Raw genomic sequence first — 23,673 nt, 5'->3', positions numbered from 1 at the left:
CACTTTGACGATGTGACTGTGGCCGTGTCAAAGATGAGGGGCAAACTAGAGGCCATTCTGAAAGAGGAAGGGACGAACGTCTCAAAGACGGTGAAGAGAGTGGATGTTTTACTGTCGACACCAGAGCCCAAGACCAGAGCTGAGTTCTTAAAATATGCAATCAATGTCACAATGGATCCAAACACAGCACATCAATACCTGGCTATGTCTGAAGGGAACCTAAAAGTATTGATGACTAACGTAGTACAGTCACATCCTCCACACCCAGATAGATTCAGCGAATGCTGGCAGGTCATGGGCACAGAGCCTCTGACTGGACGCCATTACTGGGAGGCCGAGTGGGGCGGAGACTACGTCGACGTAGCAGTCGGGTACCCAGACATCGCCAGGTCAGGAGACACTGAGCGTAGATTTGGATTGAATGCTAAAACGTGGTGTTTGCAGTGTTGGCAGGAAGGTTGTTATTTCAGACACAAAGAGGTTGGTCATGACATCCCCATCAACGTGAGGTCCAGAATAGGAGTGTACCTGGATCACAGTGCTGGCATTCTGTCCTTCTACAGCGTCTCTGACAGCATGGTTCTCCTCAAAAGAATCGAGACCCCATTCACACGGCCCCTCCTCCCCGGATTTTGGGTTTGCGACGGAGCCACCATGGAGATGTGTCATGACATCAAGTAAATCCAGTGGGAAGTAACTAAGTATGTACTCAAGTACAGTACTTAAGTAATATTTGGAGGTATATATTTTTTATTTTACTTGAGTATTTCCCATTGTTTTATACATCTCAGGCAAATAATGTCCTTTCACTACACTCAAATTATTTGAAAGCTTTAGTTAGACTACTAGGACTTTTATTGTGCATACAAAGCCCGCTTGTAGGTCGGTTATTTTTTTTTGGGGAGGGGGGGGGGGGGGGGTGGACATATTTTGAAATATCTCAGATTGTATATGAGTATATTTCTGTACTTTTACTAGTACATTTTGATGCCAATACTTTGGTACTTTTACTCAAGTAAACTTGTGATTACAGAGCTTTTAGTTGTACCAAAGTATTTCCCCATTGTGGTATTACTTTCACTTAAGTAACAAACCTTACTTCTTCTTCCATCACCGAGTAAATCAGACTTTGGTTCGTCTCTCATGACTCCACAATCATTTCTTTATTGTCTTGTTGTTTATTTCTCTCAAGGTCAACATTCTCGTAAATGTATAAACTGTTCTGTTGAAGTAAATGAAACTACCAAATGATTTAGTTGACCTCTGAAATCAGTAGTGTTGTTGCTAAGCTTGGAAAAGAAAAAAAAATCTGTTTGTCTGTTGAGAAGATATTGCATAATTATGTCATTCCGTTTTGCTATTTTGTTCTGTTCTTGTATTCATATGATTGATTTGATGGAGGAATTGTGGCTTTCTGGGGTTGGGTTTTATTTTTTGTTCTTTTAATCTTTGGTATACCATTTTGTCTAGCCTGGAAACCAGACAAATTGTCTTGCTATGAAGCAATCATCATTTTGTGGGTTTGATATTCCATGCGAAATAACATTCAGTGATATTGATTTTAAGATTATATAACATGTAATGTAATACATAGTAACCAACATGATAATACTATTATTTCAATAAATGGTTGTGTATGACTACATGTGTATTGTGTTTGTGTTGTTATTTTATGAGTGTACTTTAAGCTGCTGTCATGTGTTCTTTATTGCTGTCACTGTAAAGTGGACCGGGACTTCCAGCTTAATGGCATGCAGCCACGCCCTCGCCTCAGGTCCCACATCACAGAGGCCGGCCTCTGAAGGTGGTCTGTACAGGGGACAGGTGGTGATGATTAGGTGTTGTGAAGGTGGTCTGTACCAGTGGTGTAAGTAACTAAGTACATTTACTCAAGTACTGTATTTAAGTACGATTTAGATTTTTTTTTTTTTACTTGACTATTTCCAATTTTCAGTACTTTTACTTCTACTCCACTCTCAGAGGCAAATATTGCACTTTTACTCGACAACAATTATTTGAAAACTTTAGTTACTTGTTACTTTGTAGATTTTGATTATTATTACAAAACATACATTAACCATTCCATACATATACATTCCGGCCATTTGAAAATAGCCGATCTACAAGCTCACACTGTGTCGCGATGTGACGGATTGTGAGCTTGTAGATCTGCTTTTTTCAAAAGATTTGTATACATTTGAAAACTTGAAATGGGACATTCTGCATAGTGAGTACGTCCTACTTTTGGTACTTTAAGTACATCTTGATACCAATACTTTTGTACTTTTACTCAAGTAATTTTTGAATTCCGGACTTTTACTTGTAACAGAGTATTTCTATATTGCAATATTGATTAAAAAAAAAGTATTCACATGTTTTACTTAAGTAAAACATGTGAGTACTTTTTCCACCACGTGGAAGGTGGTCTGTACAGGGGACAGGTGGTGATTATGTGGTCTGAGACTGGGGCACTGTAGTGTAAAATAGAGTGTAAGTGGATGTGATGTGATTTGTGGCTGACTGTGGCTGACTTTTAGTTTTTAGTAACATCTCCTGGTGCAGGGTTAACTCAGCTTAACGTTGCTCAGGGGACACAAAGCAAAATACAGCTGGGTCTGAGGGCCTTGACCTACAACAGACACATGGATTAGGGATGTGCGCAGCAACTAATTCCACTGATGTTTGAACAAATGTTTTTGTAACAGACTAGTTCGGAAATTAAGGAAACAAAGCACATTTTGATCTGAAAATAAATATTATAATGATATGAAATGATTACGTTACAAAATCAGTAGGTTTTATTCACAAAATGTGAATTCATTGCTTTCTCTGGCCAGGATGGCACAATGGCTTGCTATTTGCCTTCTTAAAAGCAAATTCTTCCTTTGTGGAAAAGTCCTTCACTCATTAATGTTAATGATTGTGTTTGTCTTGATTCAAGGATTTGTCCTCTACTATGGGCTGCAAAAATATGAAGCCCATGGGCCTCGTTTAGAGTAGCGTGGTGTGTGTGTGTGTGTGTGTGTGTGTGTGTGTGTGTGTGTGTGTGTGTGTGTGTGTGTGTGTAATGTGTACATATTACACACACACACACACACACACACACACACACACACACACACACACACACACACACACACACACACACACACACACACACACACAGTAGGCTATATTCTGTTTTTACTGTAAACTCATATAGACAGGTTGCTATGATCAAAGTTATGTATATTACACAACTTAAAATAGCAACAATTCTCTCTCCCCCCTCTCTCTCTCTCTCTCTCTCTCTCTCTTCTCTCTCTCTCTCTCTCTCTCTCTCTCTCTCTCTCTCTCTCTCTCTCTCTCTCTCTCTCTCTCTCTCTCTCTCTCTCTTCTCTCTCTCTCTCTCCAATCTCCAGTCCACACAGAACTCTTTAGAAAAAACGTGAATTATGGAAAACTTGGGTTCAGGAAAAGGATTTCACAAGACATGTTTTGTGCTCGCGTGCGCGCGTGTGTCTTGGAGTGTGTGTGTGTGTGTGTGGCGCGTCCTTTACGTCACGTGACCATCCCTGTGGATCCAGTCAACATCTCTTTGTTGTCGCCCGTCAGATACTGCAGAGAGAGAGAGAGAGAGAGAGAGAGAGAGAGAGAGAGAGAGAGAGAGAGAGAGAGAGAGAGAGAGAGAGAGAGAGAGAGAGAGAGAGAGAGAGAGAGAGAGAGAGAGAGAGAGAGAGAGAGAGAGAGCTGCTCCACACAGTCCATAGTGCTGCTGCTGTGCCACTGCCTGGTTCCTCCAGTCCAGTCCAGCCCTGGTTCTACCGCTGCTCTGAGCCCGGGTTTCCTCTGCTGGTTCATCCTCTCCGGGTTTACTCCATTCAACGCTCCAGGAGGTTCTGTTCAACGAGCCGCCAACGGCTAAAGGGGAATAAAACAGTCTAAACCTACCGGTTGGATGGTTGGTTGGTTGGTTCCAACGGTTCACGGACGGAGGTTGTTGTTTGGAGTCACAAGTTGAAGACATTGGTCTCTGCGGGGGGTCGGTTCGGTTGGGGGCGGGGTGGGGGGGCTAATTACCAATAACGCCAGCCCGGTGCGTGCATTACGGGGAGATAATTGAGTCATAACCAGAAAATAAGGCTCGCGCGGACGGACGGACGGAAGAAGATGAAGATGCCTCATACGACCAGCGGCACACAACGACCGGCCGCTTCATCGTCGTAGGACGGAGGACAACATATTAGACGTTATTCGGGATTCTATTTGACATTTTCTTTCTTTCTTTTGTATTACACCCCCCCCCCATTTTTAGGGGGTTCACGTTAACGGACAATTCGCCAGTGCGCGCGTGCGTGCGTGCTTTGCAAGCGTGCGCCCTCCGGCGTGAATGAAGTAGTGAACCCCGCCGACCGCGTCCGTTCAAGCGGCCAATGATCTAATCCTCCACATTAATAACAACGGGGTGAATTAAGCGCTTTCATGCAGCAGCTGCGCTAGAAAACACCATTTGTTTGTTTGTTTTCTTGTTGTTGTTTTTGTTGTTGTTTTGTGTGTGTCTCGCTGCTGCACCACCACCCCAGCCGCCACCACCACCGCCATGCGTCCTCCTCCACCTCCGGCCAGGCTGTGCTCCTGGTCCTCCTGGCTGCTGCTGTCCGCGTGCGTGCTGCTGCTGCTGGAGCTGCCCGACAGCCTGGTGCACGCCTCCTACACACAGCACAGCTCTGGGGAATGTAAAGGCAAGAAGGACTGCACAGGTAAGGACTGGAGCCCTATACCTATACCTTCTGTGTGTGTGTGTGTGTGTGTGTGTGTGTGTGTGTGTGTGTGTGTGTGTGTGTGTGCGTGTGCGTGTGTGTGTGGGGGGGTTCTCTGAGTTTTATGCAAGGAGTGTGTTTGTGCAAGGGTTGTCCTCACCAAATAATGAATATCTATCTATCTATCTATCTATCTATCTATCTATCTATCTATCTATATTGTTTTGTATTATTCATTTATTTGTCAGGGAAACATAAGATCCTTATATTGGTTTCTAGCCAAGGCTATTTTGCAAAACCCTGTCCTCGGTTATAGGCTTTTCTACAACAGATGTGTTATAAATCTGTGTAATCTCTCAGTTCCCCACATTGTAAGTTGTGTGGACATTGCGTTGATATCAGTGTATTCTGTTGATGTCGTGATGACACTGTGATTGTGTGAGCATTTGCGTATATGCATAGAGGGCGATACTGATCCTGTGATATGTTGTCCTTACTTCTGCACAGTGCAGGTTTAGGTAAACCGTAGTCGTATACTGTCATTCATTGTTGAATGATGATGGTGTTTTTGTTATGATGATGTTGTCCCTTTGACTCCTAGTTTTAGTGCTGCCACCCTTGCTGTATCTTCTTACAGTTCTTCTCTTACCCTGTATCTGTACTACATAGCCTAATCTATCATACAGATTGGTTATAGAAATAACCTTTTATTTATTAAAATAAGTTCAGCATTGCAGCTTTTAAAGGGTTATATCGAGTTGACTAGAGATTGGAAACAACAAGTAAAAGTATTAGTCGACCAAAGCCAAACTGACCGATTCATCGACTATGTGGGAACAGGCCTAGTTTGTGTGTTGCCAGAATGTATGGTACAATGACTCAGGTGTTCAGTGTGACCATTTCAATCCGTCTCCGGTCACTTGGAGCTTCTGTGTGCTGTCAGTCATGTTGTCAGAGCTTCCACCATCTCTGAGTCAGAAGAATCGGCTTTATTGTCACATCACAGGTTTAGCGGTGTAAAGCGGGTGAAATTCTTTTTCCCAAGCTTCCATCTATTTGTAGTTTTCATGAAAGGTAAGACGAGGCGAGATAGAAAGACGGAACGAGGACAACAAGGATAAAACGTATGTCGGATATTCAAATATTTCCCACTAATCTGTCTCAGAACACATACAGTCAGCGCTTATACAACAACATCATTGCTTTTTTTTGTCAGTTAAACATACTGTATATCATCATGATGAACTGGAAAGTGCACACACCAAAGTGTTTCAATATTGACAATTGGATGAAAGACTTTTGGGATTTGCTGGCAATGGAGAGGGCAGCGTCAGCGTCTCTGTATGATAAGGGCGACAACGATGGACCCATGGGCTTTTATTAGAGTGTATATGGAGAACAGGCTTCATACCTGAACATTAACCCATTAAATGCCTTCTAAATCAGTAGTTCTCAAAGGTTTTTGTGCCAAGGACCCCCCCAAATTGATATATATATTTGGCCGCGGACCGCCCCATCTGAAAATGTTTTGTGTCAGGGACCCCCCCGTGCTGTGAGCTTGTATATCTGTGCTATTTTTGAATAGCCAACGCTAAAATCTAAAACGACATATTATGCATATTATACAGACAGGTCAGCTCTGTGGCTGTAAACATGGCCGTCTAGCGCTGTGTGCTTTGCATTAATCCGTAACACATTAAAACCGGGAAAGAATCTGTATCATTTTAGATTTTAACCACTTTAACCATTATTTTATACTTTGGCCATTCAAAAATAGCAGATATACAAGCTCATAGCGCGGCACGAGCTGTATCTGCTATTTTAGAAAAATCCTGAAAATGTGTGCAAACCTTTGAATATATATATATCTATTTTTAAAGCGAACATTTTTAACTCAAATCCTTGCTTCTGGGGGTCCTTGTAACAAAAATATTTTGAGATTGGGGGGTTCGCGGCCAAATACATATACTTTTGGGGGTCCTTGACATGGAAAAGTATGAGAACCGCTGACATAGAAACATTCTTTCCAGAAAGCCCAGTTTTGTTACGTTGTCACAAGTGGCTGACAAACAATCTTTAATTAGAATGTTGACCTCCGCCCTTGTTAGGCTGCTAATACAAGTCCACTTGTAGTATATTTCTGGAGTGCTACTTGGATAACAGAAACATGTCTGGTGTAGTGTGAAAAGGGTAGTTTGTTCTAGGTACATGGGGCTATTAAACATTTAAACCCCATGTCCCCTTAGTTGACGAGGTCCCTCATGGCTCTATACTTGGTCCGCTCGTTTCCCGCCCTCTATACCAAACCTCTTAGTACGAAAATAGCCATTCTACAAGCTCATGACCTGTTGCATTTCATGAGCTTGTAGATCGGCTATTTTCACCGAATCTTCATCCCAGAATAGGGCTCAAGTGATTAAACATTAAAAAGAAACAGCTGTTTCTCACATTTTAAATGAGCAACTACGTACTAGCTGCCACCACAGTGTTGAAAGAACCTGCTTATCCATATTTAATTCATGGTTATCGCTCAGAATTGCCTTTTTTTCCACATTGCTGCACCGTGTTTGCATTAAAAATTGAGCATCTATCTCCATCTCAGATCAATGCTCCGGGAGCCTAATCTCCGCGTGGCCTTGCTACAGCCCTGCGAACACAGTGCAGCATAATGCACCGTTCAGAGCGAGCAAATGGAAGGGTTACAGTTCGCCGAGCAACGCAAATACCCTCATTTTCAGCAGCGAGGTTTAATTCAGAAAGCTTGCCTGTCCCCGTGCATAATAATCACCTTGTTGCTCTTAACCCATTAAGACCGGGAACGCATCTGTGTGTCATTTAAAGATTTCTCTGGCTATTCAAAAATATATTTTTTTGGTACATATATTTTTGGAAACAACATTTTTAACTCATATCTTTGCTTCTGGGGGGGGGGTCCCTGGAACAAAATATTTTGAGATGGAGGGGTCCGCGGCCAAATACAGATAATTTTGGGGTTCCTTGACATGAAAAGGTTTGAGAACCACTGATATTATAGCAACATACGTTTAAAAAAAAAACTGTTAGGATTTAGAAGACATTTGTAGAATCCCCCAGAAGCAAAGATTTGAGTTAAAAATGTTTGCTTCAAATATATATATTCAAAGATTTGCACAACTTGTGAGCTTGTATATCTGGTATTTTTGAATAGCCAATGAAATCTAAAATGACACACAGATGCTTTCCCGGTCTGAATGGGTTAACACCAAAAAAAGAAAAAGAAAACGGGTGGTAGCTGTGATTTTTCTGCCCTCAAAACGGTTCTCTTACTACTTCATTAAAAGGCAAGGCTGTTAAAAAAAAAAGAAATAAATTATCTCTAACATGGGTCTTCAATGTTTTTCAGGCCAAGGACGCCTTAGCTGAGAGAGAGAGAGACAAAGCAGGGACCCCCCACTACATAGCGTCTCCAATATGTCCAAAACTGTTACTTCTCAGTATTTGTATAGATATGTTTTTTCAAGTAGCAGATCTACAAGCTCAATGCGTCGCTTAGTGCCACGTTTCGAGCATGTAGATCTGCTACTTTTGAGGCTTTCGTGTGAAGCTGTAGTATGATCAAGTAGGGTATTAATTTACGAAAACACACAAGTTAAAATGTAGAGATGAGAGGTTTCTGCCTCTCAATTTGAGACTAGCTTGGAAGTATTCCACAGGTTTTTAATTTTTATTTTCAGTGACTATATGTCTGCAAGTGATCCTGCCGCTCTGGTGGCGTTTACACATGATCATTTACTAATATGCTGAAAGACATATTTTCAGACATTTAGATTTTTGGAAAAGGACACAACAAAACAAAGATCTTCCTCGCCCGCTCAAACATTTGGCGCCCCCCGTAGTAACTCTGAGGACCACGGACCCCCTGTTGAAGACCCATGCTTGCTAGACGAATAAGTCAGCTAAATGGATTTAACCGAAAATATATCGAAACCGCAATCTTTAGAAGCAATAACTGACTTAACCTTGTCAGACAGACAGACAGACAGACAGACAGACAGACAGACAGACGATTAATTTGCTCCACGCTGCGGAACAAAAAGATAATGTAACATTGTGTTCAAGGCCACCGATGTTGTGTCCGCAACTTCTCACTGACACATCACTGTAAAACAAATGGAAACATGAAACTTAGCGACGCTGCAGAGCTCTGTGTGTGTGTGTTTGTGTGTGTGTGCGTGTGCGTGCGTGTGCGTGTGTGTGTGCATGTCTGTATGCACTATGCAGGCGCACGCCTGTTCTTCTGTATCTCAGCCCGGTCTCATGTTGTCTTTGGCCGCCACATCTTTGTGGGTCGCCTCCTGTGATCCATCTGTGTGTGTGCACGCACGCACACGTGTGTGTGTGCGTGTGGTGTGCGAGTGCACGTGCGTGCATTGGGTCACTCAGTGCTGTGACATTGCTTCCTTCCAAATGTTGAGGGTGCGTGCGTGCGCGCGTGTGTGTGTGTGTGTGCTTCTTGTGATCCGGCCTCAGAGCCCTACTGGGTTGTAATTTTGGTGGACTCCAGACCTTCATGAGGGAACATCTGCTCCCTAAAGTACAGAGCGGTTCTCCTCCTCTGAGGTCCTGAGGTTCTCCTCACATGCCTGCAGGCTTGAGGTTTGTGGACGGCATCAAAGCGGAGCTGGAGCTCAGCTGGGTCAAACGTTTTTCTTTTTTTTTCTCCTCCTCTCCCGGACATGCTGTGGTTATTCCAGTGGTTCTCAACCTGTGGTCTGCGGCCCGCTGGTGGGCTTTCGTTCTGGTCGAACAGAATCAGGGTGCTGATATTGCGCATGTTGGCTCACTGGTAACACTCTGCTACACTAGTGGGTCTAAAATTGGGGTCCAGGGACCCTCATGGTTCCTTGAGGGGGTTCCAAATGGCCCCTTACGGGTGCGTAACTCTGAGAGTGTGCAAATGGAACCAAACGGACCTGTAAGGGTCCGTTTGGTTCCATTTGCACACTCTCAGAGCTACGGGGGTCCTTGAAATTAAAAAGGTTTGAGAACCACCGTGCTACACTAAATGGAACATAGCCAATCATTAGTATCATTGGTAACACCTGTGAAGGAAGAAAGGAAGAGGCCACATTTCTTTCCAATATGGCTGTTGTGCATACAGCCTACTGGCACAACACTAAGATTGTAACGATAATTTAACATCAATATTAAAAAGTGATACAGATAAATGAGAACTTTTATCGGTCGATTGATTGATCTGTAAACTGACTCGATCTTCCTTACTTCCTTCACAGGTGTTATCAATGATACTAATGAAGGCTCTGTTCCATTCTAATCAAACAGAGTCAGGGTGCTGATATTGTGCATGTTGGCTCACTGGAAACACTCTGCTGCACCAGTGGGTCTCAAAGTGTGGTCCAGGACTCCAGGGACCCTCATGGTTCCTTGACGGGGTTGCAAATGGTCCCTTACGGGTGTGTAACTCTTGAGAGTGTACACATGGAACCAAATGTAAGGGTCCAATTGGTTACGGGTCCATTTGGAACCACTGTTCTAAATGGAACAGAGCCTTCATTCTTATCATTGGTAACACCTGTGAAGGAAGTAAGGAAGATGGCCAATGTCTTTCCAATATGGCTGCTGTGCATAGAGTCTATTGCAGTTTACAATTTCTTCCCCCATATTTTATTATTATTCATTTTGTGCTTTAATCACTGTATGCCATTCTCAGCCTTTAACTGTTTCTTAATTAGGGTACTTTTCTTTGGTGCAAATATGAACTCGGAACACACCACAGCTTTTACCACATGTGAGAACATTGCAGTCTTTGATGCAAAAAGACTTAATAAAATACACTTAACGACTTAGGCCAAGTCAAGTTTATAGCCCTTAATTACTGTTCCAGCATCAAAGGGCTTTACAGACCCGCAGTTATAACAAAGGAAACCAAATGACAACCCCTCTCCTTAGACCCTCAATCAGGCAAGACAAAACGCCCAAGAAAAAAAACCCTTGATGTGTTAAGAAGTGTATTCATTACTAAGTACATTTACACACACCTGCATACTGTAATATTTGCTCTAGGATCAAACTATAATATCTAGGCCTATCACAATTATTACATAATCGTCTAATCACAATCATTTGAGATCACACGGTTATTTTGTATAATCCTCATAATCGTTTCCATGTTGAGAAATGTTCATATACTATTTTGGCCATATACTATTTTGGGAATGTGATTATTACGGCCAACTAAAAAACTAAAACAAAAAAAGTTGAAAAAAAAAGCTTGTATGTGTGCTCTTCTGTCTACCGCCAAGCCAAAAGCATTATGGTTCAGGGCAGGTTGTGTTCCGATACTTAGCCGTGGTGATGATGAGAGCCAATCATACTGTGTAACTTGGCTGTCACAGGGAGTCTGTTTAACACCTGGCCCCAAGAGACAGGATTTGATTTCTACCAAACACTCCAACCTCTCGCCAGCACTGATGCTGTCGCGGTTGTGTGTGCTTGTGTCACTATACTTGTGAGCCAGATGTCCCCCCACAAGTACAGTGGTTTTACTCAACTACATATCATACGATTTTAGTTGACTAAATCTACAGTTGATGTATTGATACAAAAATGTATTTTGGCGGCCCTTGACGGTGTCGTAATACACTTGGTTGCATGTGGAAAATAGGCGATCTACAAGCTCACAACGCGTCGCAGCGCGACGCGTTGTGAGCTTGTAGATCTGCTGTTTTCAGAGTGCAACAACCGAGCGCAACCAAACATAAAACGGCTTGTCTTTTAGTTGTACTGGATCTCTTCTCCTCTAGTCCCTCCCTAACATTTTAGTCTAGTTTTTATTTGTTGACGAAATTGTCAATATATTTAGTCTCAGTTTTAGACATCATAGCTTGGTTTTTAATTTGTTTTTATTTAGTTTTCGTCAGGGAAAAAAGGTAGTCGACAAACTTTTTTTCCGTCGTAGTTTTGGTCGACGAATTTAACATTATTGCGGGGACAATTCCCCTGGTCCTCCACAAGAGAAATTGTTGTTTGTATGGTTAAAAAAGATTTGTTCAGTTAGCTTTATAATTAGGAAAGGATTCAGGTTGGGTTTGGGGTTAGGATTAGGCATTTAGAGGTTAGGTTTAGGGGTTAGGGTTTGGAGTTGTGCCTGAATACTTGGTTGCGCGCTAGTGTCACACACTGAGCTTGTAGATAGGCTTAAGGGCTAGGTTTTTATTTTTATTTTTTACAAATTGCATTTATGAAATGTTGATGTCCTCACTAGTATAGTGAGGACATCACACGTGTGTGTGTGTGTGTGTGTGTGTGTGTGTGTGTGTGTGTGTGTGTGTGTGTGTGTGTGTGTGTGTGTGTGTGTGTGTGTGTGTGTGTGTGTGTGTGTGTGTGTGTGTGTGTGTGTGTGTGTGTGTGTGTGTGTGTGTGTGTGTGTGTGTGTGTGCGTGCGTGCGTGCGTGCGTGCGTGCGCGCGTGCCGTATTCATAAGGGTTCATTATCTTCTGCCGTTGGTACCTGATTGAAGCCGGGGTGGGGGGTTATGCAAGCGTATTCTGATATTCTAGGACGCAGCGGGCGGCTCCAATCAGGTCCTCCCGAACGCCTTATGATTGAATTAAAATGTGATGGGGAGCGGTGACATTAGCAGAGCCCTTACAGCTCCTCATGAACCTGGGTGTGAATTGAGACGTTTTGCAAGCACACGCTGTGTGGTGAGTGTGTGTGAGTTAAACTTTGTGCAGTAGGCAGTGGTGAAAGAAGTACTGAGATTTTTTGTACTTAAAGGCGTAGTGTGTAACTTTGCCCAGTGTTTACATAACAAAACAATATATATTCCACCCCCTTTTTTTTGGTCCTTTTTAACAACCATTTCCCTCTATACCAGTATTTACTTCAGTACTGTACAAGTCAAGTCCATTTTTTAAAATAGATATTTTTAATATAAATGACCCAGATCTGTCTGCATGGTCACCATATTTAAGTCAGTCGCTCAATCGAACAGAAGGTGGCCTATTTCAAATGTTGTGAAAATCCCAGATCTACTCACAACGCAGTGCATTGGGACATGATATTTTCACTATTATTGATATTTTGAAAAACTCCTCCATTGTCTGGAACTCTGTTGTTGTCATCAGTTGATGTTGGTAGTCATGGCTGCCAGTTCCCACCTGATGTTGTGTGGGAGTCCAGACTGCTCTATACCGTACTGAATAACTGCTACCTTGCATAAGGTCTTCATACTGGGACTGGTGTCTAAGATATACAAGTAACTGTGACTTCCAAAGAGGACGATACGATCTCCCACCATGCAACAGCACATACGCCACAGACCTTCTTGTGGAAGAGGGTTGAGGCCAAGGGGAACGGCCTTCCCCTTGGCCTCAACCTTCTTCCAGGAGAAGGTCCGTGGATTGAATTTCCACAGATTCACGTTCCAGTCTTGGTTCATGGAGCAGCCTGCACATATGTACAGCTCTCCATTATAGGAAAAAAGGCTGAATGACGGCGTCCTTCTGGACAAATCAATTGAGAGCGAGGCGTGTTCAGCCAGCAGTTGGTCTCTGTGTCAAACACTCTGATTTGGTTGTAATCTCGGCCCCCTTCCCTCCCAAATACAAACATCTTTGTCCCGATGATGGTGGCAGAGTGACCACATAAAGCAGGTGGTGGACTGCCTCCGGGTTAATTAAAGACCAGACCATTGTGGTGGTGTCCAACTTGTATATGGCATTAGTGAATGCAATCTGTCTATTCTGCCTGTTGAACCCTCCATAGATAAACATGACCTTCCCCTAGACACAGGCTGAGTGGCCGGCCATCTCGTCCGGAAGAGTCCCAGAAACCTTTGGCTTGAACCACCCGTGGGTGTCGACATCAAATGCATAAATCCAGTTGTTTCCAAATCCGGCCCACATGTAGATTTGGTCACGGTCCAGCGAAACATCTCTCTCTCTCTCTTTCTCTCTGGGTGAATGCCTCTCTCTCTCTCTCTCTCTCTAGAAGAGTGCTGTGCAAACACCCTACAGCTCCTTATGTAGGCTGCCCAGTTCTATGATCTGATGATGTCACACTATGATGTCACACTACTAGCCTGACCGCTACCAGAGTTTACCATTATTTTGTCAAAAAGTAGTCTACAAAATGAATTCTAATCAATTCTAATCAATAAGCAAAACTTAGATTTGATTAAAGTTTTAAAAAGAAAAACAAGGAAATTCAGAACACTTGTAGATCAGCTGTTTTTGAAAATCTTCGGAAAACTGGCAGGACAGGTCGGCTGCATAATTGCAGATACCGATGTCGTAAAAAAAAAACAATGGCCGATATTCACCTTATTCAGACATGGCAACACTGGTATACAGAAAACCCCTTGATATGCCCCCCAAATAAATCAAAAATGACAATGCGCTCCTGAACTTTCCAGTCTAAATGGGTTAAATAAATGGTAAATGGTGCATTTATATAGCGCCTTTCTCCAAAGTGCTTTACAAATGACAATGTGCGTTACATTCCCCCTTTTCACACACGCATTCACGGCAGAGGAATCCATGCAAGACACCAAACCTGCATGCTCATCGGGGGCAGTTAAGGGGTTCAGTGTCTTGCTCAAGGACACTTTGGTGCTAACCCTGGGGGAGCCGGGGATCGATGTCGCCATTGACAATTGAAGCCCTATTTTACACTATGGCTATTCGAAAATATGCTACAACCTAGAAATAGCTGATCTACAAGTTCACAACGTGTTGCATCGCGGCATGTTGTGAGCTTAATATTAAATAGAGCCTACGTGGTTTGTGTATTTTGTAATAATAATTGAAATCTGCAAAATAACTACAGTTTTCTAAAAAATTGCAGTGGAGTAAAAAGTACAATATTTGCCTCTGAGATGTAGTGGAGTAGAAGAATCAAAACTTGGAAATACTTTGAGAAAAAGTAAAGTAAAAGTACCTCACAATTGTAATTACAGTGCTTGAGTAAATGTACTTAGTTACTTAACCCATTCAATCCAGGAAAGCATCTGTCATTTTAGATTTTAGCCGTATTTTATGGCTAATACTCAAAAATAGCAGATATACAAGCTCACGTAGATCTGCTATTTTTGAGAAACCGTGAACATTTTTGCAAATCTTTGAATATTAAAATGTTTTAAAGCGATCTACAAGCTCATAGCGCGGCACCTAGTGCCACCCTATGAGCTTGTAGATCTGCTATTTTCGAAAAAATCTTGAAAAAAAGAGTAGGATTTAGAAATGTTTTAAGAATTGCCTCAGGTCTTAACGGGCTAACAAAATAACTGTCTGCACTCACTGTCGTGCTGAGTGAGTTAGCCACCCATCCACTCTGAACAGCTGGATTTGGGGTGGGGTGGGGGGGGGGAGAAACACAATTATCGTCACCGCTACAGGGTGACAAGTAATTTGAGTTTTTCTTTTTTTCATGAGGCGATAAACGGTGTTTGTCAACCGGGCCAGGATTGGAATTTTTAAATGTGCTGCGAGTTTAATTAAAGCCCTGAGGAACCAAAGGTATCCAAGGTGATTTTTGGACTATAGGGGCTGTTTATATCGACACAGATCTCCTCTTAAAGGTGCTGTACAGTAAGTGATATTTTTGTGGTTAAGTTACAGCTCTATGTTCTGATTCTGATTCTCTCCAGCTCTTTATTGAACAGAACATATTAGTTTTGTACTTGCGTACATTACTCAAGTAAATGTACTTAGTTGCCATGTCTGCTTATTATAAGCAACTTTGGGCTTGTTTTTCAAAAAAATAAATAAAAAGTGGTTAAACTGATCTTGATGCTGTATTAACTAATTTAACAATATATACGTGTGTGTGTGTGTGTGTGTGTGTGTGTGTGTGTGTGTGTGTGTGTGTGTGTGTGTGTGTGTGTGTGTGTGTGTGTGTGTGTGTGTGTGTGTGTGTGTGTGTGTGTGTGTGTGTGTGTGTGTGTGTGTGTGTGTGTGTGTGTGTGTGTGTGTGTGTGTGTGTTCATGTGGCCTCTATAGTCGCTTATTTTGGGCTTGTTTTCTGAGACCTGGTGGCTTGTTTCTTTTGCAAAATCTGGCAGCACTGCTACTACCTCCTCCCCGTGAGGTCAGTCAGGGTTCCGTTTCTGTGGACTCACGTTACAGGACGCGGGAGCTCGTTAATTCTCGTAGAGGTGGAACGCCCGCCGAGGTCGGCGAGGGAGCGCGGAGAGGTCGCACCGTCCCTCCCTCCAAGGTTTTGATAAACTGCAACGTCAATGAAAGGTCAACGATCTGATCTCCGCCAGAGCCTCGTGTCACATGCTGTAGTGTCCTTGAAAAAGCTGTGAAACCCTACCTACTCGCTCACTGAAAAGGACATTGTCCCCAGGGTTTCTCAAAGTGGATGCCATGGCACACAGGGGGGCCGTGACGCAAGTCCAGGGGGTGCTGCGGAATACTTTGATAATATTTTGAATTCATCAGTATCACTTCAGTCTAATCACTTGTGGTTCTCAAACTTTTTCTAGTACCCCCAAATTGACACTTATTAGCCTGCGGACCCCCATTTGAAAAGAAGATTTTTACGGCTCTAGCAGTGATTTTCAACCATTTTAATTTCAAGGATCCCCAGTTTGACATGCATTATAGGCTATGGACCCCCATGTAATGGCATTTCTATCTCTGGGACCCCAATTTATATATTTTTATATGTATATTGTAAAATGTTAATTTAACCCTGAGAGTGAACAAATCTTACAAATGTTACAAGTTTATTTTTTACACTCTACGCAAACCCATAAGGGTCCATTTGGTTCCTAACTATCTATCATTTTGCTGGGGACCCCCTGGAACTCCCTCAAGGACACCGACATATTTACGGACCGTAATATGACATGAATGTAAGGTGCTATAAAGTAACAATGTCATTCAGGGGTCCCGTGGATGAAAAATGTATTTACAGGGGTGAACCACTTCCCTACACAACCAGACTGTTGTTATACAAGACGGATCTGTTTGATTTTTCACAGTATCCTGACGGGCTAACATTGACATCTAAAGTTTGCAGGAGTGGCCCGTTTTTAACGAAATGCTGCAAATCATGAACGCAGCGTCCGATTGCGGTGACACTTTGCACGCACATTCGCACTACTAACAAATGTCACCTTTTTACTCCTACGATGTTGTCCAAACAGCACGCAATTATCTCTATAGTCAAGTGATCAAGTCGGATCCGTCTGATTTTTCATATTCCATCCTGATTGGCAAATTCCGCACATTGGCGGCCCACAATAACCTGACCTGGCGGAGACCTGTGCTCCGAGGAGCCCTTTTTCTAGTTTAGACAGGGCCGGCGCGTCCATGCAGGCGACATAGGCGGCCGCCTAGAGCGACAAACAAAAACGTGGACAAAAAAATATATATATTTTAATTAATTTTAAATGTTTTGATAATAAATCTGTAAAATCAGGCAAAAATAAGAATTAAATAACATAACCCTAACATAACCCTAACCCTACAACCGAAATAAAGTAGCCAAAAACAGAAAAAAAAGTATCAAAATCCGCCCAGAAACCGAGCCATCAGAGGAATCTCGCCTAGGGCGCTGATCAGCCCAGAACCGGCCCTGAGTTTAGATAGTATGTTCACTGGTTCTCAAACCTTTTCATGTCAAGGACCGCCAAAATGATAATTATTTGTCCGAGGACCCCCATCTCAAAAAACAAAATTGTGCCAGGGACCCCCAGAAGCAAAGATTTGTGTTAAAAATCACACCCTGTGTGAAGGTAGCGGCGCCTTTGATACATTTTGTCATCGATATGTGTTTATAGCCACGTGTCACGTGAAGCTTGACCAATCATTTTGTTGACGGGTCTGACCAATCAGAACGTTGACGGGTCTGACCAATCAGAACGTTGACGGTGAACACGGACAAAGTCAGTTATAGAGCAGGATCCGCCGCTAAAAATAGCAGATCTACAAGCTATCTGCTATTTTTGAATAGCCAAAGTATAAAATATAGTTAACGTGGTTAAAATGACCCCCCGGGTCTCCGGACCCCACTTTTAGAACCACTTTTAGAGCCACTGCTATCTAGACAGATGCTGGGTTGGAAGTCTAGTGACTTTGTAGCCTGGAGCAGTTGAAGCGACCTTTGAGCAGCTCGGCCGGACGTCAGGACGGCCTTGTAATGTAACATCTATCCTGTGGACTCCATGTGCCCTTGAGCAAGGATGCTCAGAGTTTGGTATGAGAATACCAAACACTGCACTTTCTGCTGCCATGTACTGTAGATAGATGCATGCACTGTCCATACTCTACACCATGTTGCTGTTGGGCAGAAACCTTGTATCTCCATATCTCAACTTGGTGTGTGTTTTTTTTAAATGGATGCCCTACTTCATTATACCACAGCGTCACATACAAGTAGCAAAAATAGCAGATCTCCAAGCTCACAGGCGATGCGACACATTGTGAGCTTGTAGATCAGCTATTTTTGCTACTATAGATTTTGTCTTAATGGTACAAGTGTTAGTGGTTGTCTGTCTGTCTGTCTGTCTGTGCATTTTATAATATATAATAATATATTGAACCAATGAAAAGTACAAGAGCTTGTGACTAAATAAATAATAACTACATTGGATCCATCGGAACACTGGTTCTTTTTTCCATTTCCTTCCTATTTGGTGTAGATTGAAAAAGAACACACCAACAGTATAGAGGGTCTAAGCGGCTAAACTGAAGAGATATTGGCAAATTCCAAATATGATCCAAAGTGTTCTGCAGCACCCCTGGCGTCATGGCCTTATGGGTGCCACGAAACCCACTTTGAGAAACCCTGCTGTTTGAAATCGATCGGTCGGAAGGTTCTCAAGATATGCGACACACACACACAAGCGCACGCACGCACGCACGCGCGCGCGCGCGCGCGCACACACACACACACACACACACACACGGATATGTGGTTCTGTTATTTTCATAAATAAAGCATATTAGACAGCAGCACCACAAGCAATTTTGAAGCGATGTTTGTCAGATTTCCACAAATATGTTGCATCCTAAAATGCATTTTAAACCTCAAATGTTTTGTTTAAAGCTGTGTTTACGTTGTCTGAGGGGAGTCAAAGACACACGACAACAAGGTTACATTTGTCTACTCTCAGCGTTCAATTAATACTGAGTATTTTACTGTGTATATAGTATGAGTCGTATCGTTCGTCCTCATACATGAGGACGGCTCAGGGGTAGAGTGGCCGGGTAGAGTGAACTGGAAAACCGCAAGGTTCCCAGTTCGATCCCGGGCTGGGGCGCTCCCCTAGAGTTAGTGTCGAAGTGTCCTTGAGCAAGACGCTGAACCCCTAATTGCTCCCGATGAGCAGGTTGGTGCCTTGCATGGTTTCCTCCGCCATCGGTGTATGAATGTGTGTGTGAATGGGTTAATGGCACAATCAATGTAAAGCGCTATATAAATGCACCATTTACCATTTATTATAGTAACCACGGTGCAGGGTTTTCAACATGTGGCCTGGGACCCAAAAAACGATGGTCATTCAGACAAGTCTACGGGGTCACAGGTTAAGAAAACACTTGGAACAACTGGATATTATGGGAACATCATGATGTAATCGTGTGCGTGCGTGCGTGCGTGCGTGCGTTTGTGGACACACACATAGCCAGCAGTGTAGTAGTGGAATTAAATGGCATTCTTTCTGTCTTTCTGTTGCAGTGGAGTTTGAACATGCAGGCCGTGATTACATTGCTCTGGCCTCCCTGTCTGTGGCTTTATACACGACCAACTACAGTATATAAGTCATACTATGCACACAGTACAACATCCTCTGTGTGCATTTGGTTGCATTTGTACACTCTCCGAGTTACAAATGGTTAAGGATTTCACTGTGTAGCCTACTACAGTATCAGAAACAGCTTTAATGTATTCATTCGGGTACAGTATGTAAATGAGGTTAGACATACAGTACTGTAAGGTGCATCAACATAGCAGCAAGTATTATACTCTGCATGATATTAGACATTAAGGTGCAAAAAGAATCCAGAAAAGGTGTAAAAAACATTTCACTAGGTGCAATCCACATAAAAACAAGTATGTGACTGAGATGAGATTAAATGTCATTAAAGCAAAAATAACACTTTGGTAGAGGTTTGGGTTGTGTACGGTAGTTACTTTGCCATGATGTAACTCCAAATATTGGTGAGATATCTTCAATAGTTCCTCCGTTGATTAGAAATTGATGATCGAAAATAGTCTCCTCGCTAACTTGCATTGCACAGTGAAACGGCTGTCAAAGTCAAGCTATTTTATTTATTCACTATTAGTGTTATGTAACATTTGAACATCTGGATGTGCGGATCCAGATCTTCTCAAAAGTCAAATAGTAAAATCAACTGGAAGTTAAAAAAAAATGTCTCGGATTGTGCGATGTTATATATTGTCAGAATATGTTTTGTAACTTTTGTTTTACGGTATGTGCTAAAAGAGTCACTTTGACAGCTGTGTCACTGTGCAGTGTAAGTCACTGAGGAGACCATTTTCGATCATCAATTTCTAATCAGCAGAGAAACTATTGAAGATATCTCACCGATATGTGGAGTGACATCATGGTAACCCAAACCTCTACTGAAGTGTCGTTTTGCTTAAGGGTGAAAGGAGTCGGGCTACATTTGGGTGTAACCCCAAAATGAGCTACGCCCTGCCTTGTTCAGCATTGATCTGACCGCCAGTGGTTTAAAGTATCTAAGTACATTTACTCAAGTACTGCACGTGACCTGAGCAGAATTTCAAGGTACTTTTGCTTTACTTTATGGAGTATTTCCATTTCTTGCTAGTTTATACTTCGGCTCTTCATGTCAGAGCCAAATGTTGTACTTTTTACTCAACTACATTTATTTCACACCTGTACAGTAGTTACTAGTTAATTTGCAGATTTAAGTATTAATAAATCAAATTATGAATCACAAATCTTCTACTTTTTTTCTAATAGCAGATCCAAAAGCTTTCGGATCAGCTAGCCGAAGTATATAGGGCTTAAGTGGTTAATGATCAATAATTATAATCCAATAACAGTATATGATTTTGAAATCTGCATAATGAGTACTTTTACTACTTTACTACTTTTACACTGTGGTAGTGCTACTTTTTACTCCTAGTAATTCCTCCATCGCCAGATCTGACTGCCTTACCTTGTTGCCTTGTTGACATCTACAGTATCTCTGCAGTTTATATGACAGGATCAGATGAGGTCATTCTTTATTAATTCCCCTGGAGAAATTGGGTGTCACCCTGAATGGATTGTTTCCTATAGGTGTACCTGTTGTTTTCCTGAACATGACTCATAGTGTAATATATGAATGATGGCAGATGTATTGGGTTGCTATAAAAATGACTAATGTGTTACACAGTGGTGTAATCCAGTGGTTCTCAACCAGTGGTCCGGGGACCGCCATTGGTCCTCCTTGAGGAGGTTCCAGGTGGTCCCCACTTAGCCTAAATGATGGAGAGCTTGTAACCAAATGGACCCTTATAGATCTTTAACTCTTGAGAGCGTAAAATGGAACCAAATGGACCCGTAAGGGTCCATTTGGTTCCATTTTACGCTCTCAAGTAAATTATTGTTAAACATCTGCATTACTTAATTACTTACTTTTTACGCTCTCAAGTAAATTATTGTTAAACATCTGCATTACTTAATTGACAAGAAGTCGGCGCAATTAGAGAATGTAGAGTAATTGTTATTTTGACAAAATCTCATCCAACGATAACAACATATTCAAAGTTTTGGGTCTGAGAGGCTAAATCTCATCAAATGGTGGTTCCGTGGCTCAAATGCCGAATAAATAATGGACATTGATATGAAAAAGGTTGAAAAGCACTGGTGTAATGCATTACATTTACTGAAGTACTGCACTCAAAATGTGGTGTAAGTGATATTTTTGGGTTAAAACTAAAAAAAGCATGTTAAAAAATTAAAGCTCAATATTGTGATAGTAGTCATTGCTAAGGAGTGTTTGCTCAGTAACAGGGGTCTCCCCGTCTCTCCAGCTCTTTAATAAACAGAAAATAAATGTTCAGCTTGGGATGTCAATTTCATGCAATCAGGGGATACAACTCATACAGGACACTGTATAAGTTAAACAACTGAAATTGGAAGTGATGAAACGAGCAGTTTAAATTGGAATTGGAACACCATAAAAAAAGAAGCTGATGAATGCTGATAAATCTCTCCTGATTGGATGAAATTGGCAACCCACCTGAATATGCATTTTTATTTTCTATTAATTAAAGAGCTGGAGAGACGGGGAGACCTTGTTACTTAACAAACACGATAGCAATGATTACTATCACAATACAGAGTTTAAACGTTTTAACCCAAACATGTCACTTACACCCGGTGTAAAGTAACTAAGTACATTTACTTAAGTACTGTACTTAAGTAAAATGTTGAGGTACTTTTACTTTACTGGAGTATTTCCAATTTGCAGTACTTTTACTTCTACTCCACTACATCTCAGAGGAAAATATTGTACTTTTACTCCACTACAATTATTTGATAGCTTTAGTTACTACTTACTTTGCAGATATACATTATTATATTATAAAACATACATTAACCACTTTAGCCCTATTTTATACATAGGCTATTTGAAAATAGCAGATCTACAAGCTCACAGCGCGTCACATCGCGACGCGTTGTGAGCTTGTAGATCGGCTATTTTCAAACATTTTAGTACTTTTGCTTTTGGTACTTTAAGTACATTTTGATACCAATACTTTCGTACTTTTTTAAAAACTTGTAACAGAGTACTTCTGCATTGCAGTATTGATGCTTTTACTTAAGTAAAACATTTGAGTACTTTTTCCACCCACTGCTTACACACCACATTTAACATAACTCTGAGTAACTTCCACCGCTGGCATTACATGGCTGCTTTCGCACGCCGTGCGTTGACCTCATCTAACTGTTTGTTTTATGGGACCGGTGGATGAGTCATGGTAAAGCGATACGACTCTAGAATACGCTGCATGGATCCTGTTCTACCCTGTGGACTGGCAGGTGTGTGAAGTAGAGACGAGAGAGAGAGAGAGAGAGAGTGTTACTGCCTGGTCCTCACAAGAGACTCTTTTTGAGTGGTGCCAGCCACTCCTACACTTGACCGTGTGTGTGGGTCTGTCCGTCCGTCCATTTGAGCACGGCCTCAACAGCTGCAGCTGATTGCAACACAAGGATGCAACCAGTTACACTAATTCAAAGGCACCACTCTCTTCACACTGGGTGTGATTTTTTATTTATTAACCCATTAAGGCCTGAGGCCGATTCTACAAAAGTCTTCTAAATCCTATCCTGTGTTGCTACGTCAGTGGTTCTCAAACTTTTTCACGTCAAGGACCACCCAAAATGACGTATTCGGCCACGGACTCCCCATCTCAAAATATTTTGTTCCAGGGACCCCCCAGAAGCAAAGATTTGAGTTACAAATGTTCGCTTAAAAATATGTATATATTCAAATATTTGCACTAATCTACAAGATCTACAAGATCTACAAGTATATGAACTTGTAGATCTGCTATTTTTGAATAGGGAAATACATTTTCCCAGTCTTAATGTGTTAAACGGATTTTGTTAGGTTAGGTTTGTTAGGTCAGACTTACGTTAGTTAGTTTACAATGAGGAGCAGATTCAGGTTGGGGTTAGTGTTAGACATTTAGAGGTTAGATTTATGCCTCGTTTGTACTTAGTTGTGTGCTGTATTTTTGGCTTTAGGATTAGGATTACAATTGCATTCATAAGACTACCGTCCTAGTAGAGATGTCCTCACGAGCATAGTAATGTGTGTGCGTGTGTGTGTGTGTGTGTGTGTGTGTGTGTCAGTTTGTGTGAAGTTCAGACAACAGCGTGTGATTCCTTCACTCACACACACAAAGCCCTTCAAGTGAAGCACCAAAATGAATG

The 23,673-nt window shown here is 42.0% G+C and overlaps 2 protein-coding genes across 4 annotated transcripts in view; both read left to right on the top strand.

Annotated features, from left to right (window-relative positions):
• The window catches only part of LOC311046246 (E3 ubiquitin/ISG15 ligase TRIM25-like), a 2,511-nt gene extending 866 nt beyond the window's left edge, over positions 1-1,645 (top strand). The window contains exon 1 of the mRNA XM_084058452.1: positions 1-1,645. This exon is cut by the window's left edge and continues 866 nt beyond it. Within this exon, the coding sequence (XP_083914578.1) occupies positions 1-681 (681 nt within the window). The 3' untranslated portion in view covers positions 682-1,645.
• Positions 1,646-3,723: 2,078 nt separating this feature from the next.
• The window catches only part of tmeff1a (transmembrane protein with EGF-like and two follistatin-like domains 1a), a gene marked incomplete at its 3' end in the record, with an annotated part of 124,497 nt that continues 104,547 nt past the window's right edge, over positions 3,724-23,673 (top strand). For all 3 annotated transcript variants that reach the window (XM_084058471.1, XM_084058470.1, XM_084058472.1), the window contains exon 1: positions 3,724-4,739. In XM_084058471.1, the coding sequence (XP_083914597.1) occupies positions 4,580-4,739 (160 nt within the window). In that variant the 5' untranslated portion in view covers positions 3,724-4,579. The remainder of the gene's footprint in view (positions 4,740-23,673) is intronic.

The sequence above is a fragment of the Gymnoscopelus microlampas genome (assembly GCF_963454915.1).
Source record: "Gymnoscopelus microlampas genome assembly, chromosome: 5".
NCBI lineage: Eukaryota > Metazoa > Chordata > Actinopteri > Myctophiformes > Myctophidae > Gymnoscopelus > Gymnoscopelus microlampas.
This window is presented reverse-complemented; position numbering and strand designations above follow the sequence as displayed.